Source organism: Brachionichthys hirsutus, unplaced genomic scaffold, assembly GCF_040956055.1.
Source record: "Brachionichthys hirsutus isolate HB-005 unplaced genomic scaffold, CSIRO-AGI_Bhir_v1 contig_503, whole genome shotgun sequence".
Lineage (NCBI taxonomy): Eukaryota > Metazoa > Chordata > Actinopteri > Lophiiformes > Brachionichthyidae > Brachionichthys > Brachionichthys hirsutus.
The window spans coordinates 1-1,865 of record NW_027181644.1 but is presented as its reverse complement, the minus strand read 5'-3'; the positions used below and the strand labels follow the sequence as shown (position 1 = coordinate 1,865).

Here is a 1,865-nt window from a genome sequence, read left to right as displayed (position 1 = left end):
ACACACACACACACACGTAAAGCTGCCGTGTGTGCAGACGAGGAATGAAACTGAACTCCAGGCAACATGCAGAGCGTCAGAAGGCCGGCCCACACAGGCTCCACGTCCTGCAGAGACGGCATCTGGAATAGCAATGCTAAGCTACTACGCCATTGCCCACATTAGAAACAATAGACAAACATTTTGTGGCCTATGGCGTGCAAGGCTGGAGCCGCTCACCTGATTCTGACCCATGCCGTGACACAGGTAGAGGATGACCCTTTGGCCCACCACAACAGCGTCATCGCCGGGGTTGTAGTCGAAGCAGTAGCCGGTCTTTCCCCGGCTCTTTAGCTAAAACGTTAAAATAAATAGCAGGAACGTCACACGTCACACGTCTGACGGGTCTCTCATTCGTTTCACGCGCTCGGATGTCTTCTCACCATTCCGAACCTGCCGGGCTTATCCTCAGGGATGTGGATTTCGGGGTAGACGTTATCCAGGTACCACCTGAAGTTCTCACAGCCCAGCTTCTCTTTAAGCGTCTTCCGCGCCGTCACGTCTCCGTAGGCTTCCTATCGGAAGCAAAGATCGATCCCGCCGCCGTTATTCCGGCTCACGATTCTGCTCCAGCAGCCCCGAGTCAAAGCAAGACGCTCAGGAGCGGCACACCTGTGTGTGCGTGTGCGTGTGTGTGGTGTGTGTGTGACAGTTAAAGGCCTCTTGCCTCCAATGCCGTCGACGCAGCAGCATCGTGGCACAGCGCCGATTAAACGGTTGACAACAGCGCCATCTATAGATTCAACTACACATTTACACCAATCGTAAAGAGAGCTCATGCACTGACATAAACACGCACACACACACACACACACACACACACAGTGACATCACTACTCTTGTAACGATGTCACAACGCGAGCACAGGTGGGGGGGGGGGGGGCACGTTGGCGTCGTTCGGGTATCTGGAACCCTAAGAGGCGGCGGCGTTTCCCCGGAGGCGTTGGTGTATTGGATGCATCGTCCCAAGCAGGCGTCGGCATGGCGACCGCGTCCTGTGAGTGCCACCTGATCTGTGTTTACGGGGCTGCTGCTGCTCTTTAGCTGCACCGTCGCGCACACACACACACACACACACACACACACACACACACACAGGGCCGGACGGACACACACACACACACAAAGGCGGAGCCCTGTAAAGAACAGGTGGGCGTGACACCCGCCGGCTCCGAGCGATACGGAAAGATGGTAACCACACACCAGAACGCCTACAGTATTCACCTCGGGTGTCTGCGGCTCATGTGTCAGCCGACACCCGAGGTGATGTCATCGGTGCGCACGCACACGCACACACACACACACACGCGTGGGTGGAGGCTCACCAGTCGAGCGTGAGGGTTCCGGTGGTAGTACTTGTCTTTGAATTCGTCCAACCAGACCTCTGCCGTTCTCACGCAGTTGGCCAGGGCCTTGCTCCGTGAATACGGGGCCTTTTTGGGAAACACGTGACCCACGTGGGAGCACGGGTGGACCTCCAGGGTGCCCCCGCACTGCCAGATCTAGAAGGCGCCGGCATGAGGAGCGGATTAGCCTCTCAGACATGATTTAATGAGGCGACCCCCCCCCCCCCCCAGCTATCGGAGAGAAGGAATGTTCAAATTCTATTAGGATAGTTTTGGCCTGATTGTCCAAACTGCCCCATGATGCTGTGGGGGGGGGGTAGATATAAACCCCCACCCGGCCCACCTTGACACTACTAAGAGCCTCGGTGCCAGAAGCTTTACGTTCGGCGCCAATATTTGACCTACAGGTGAAGTGGGGGGGGGGGGGGGGGGCTTAAATGTGTAGAAAACGTACACACCCTGGCTCCTTACCCTGAAGGA

General features: G+C 56.6%; 1 protein-coding gene across 1 annotated transcript; it reads right to left on the bottom strand.

Annotated features, from left to right (window-relative positions):
* Positions 1-219: 219 nt before the first annotated feature.
* On the bottom strand, positions 220-1,541 carry LOC137917544 (polypeptide N-acetylgalactosaminyltransferase 12-like; the record flags this gene model as incomplete). The annotated part of the gene is made up of 3 exons (XM_068760259.1): positions 220-333; positions 423-554; positions 1,365-1,541. Coding segments are annotated over 3 exons (423 nt in total), but the record flags the coding sequence as incomplete, so codon positions are not given.
* Positions 1,542-1,865: the final 324 nt, after the last annotated feature.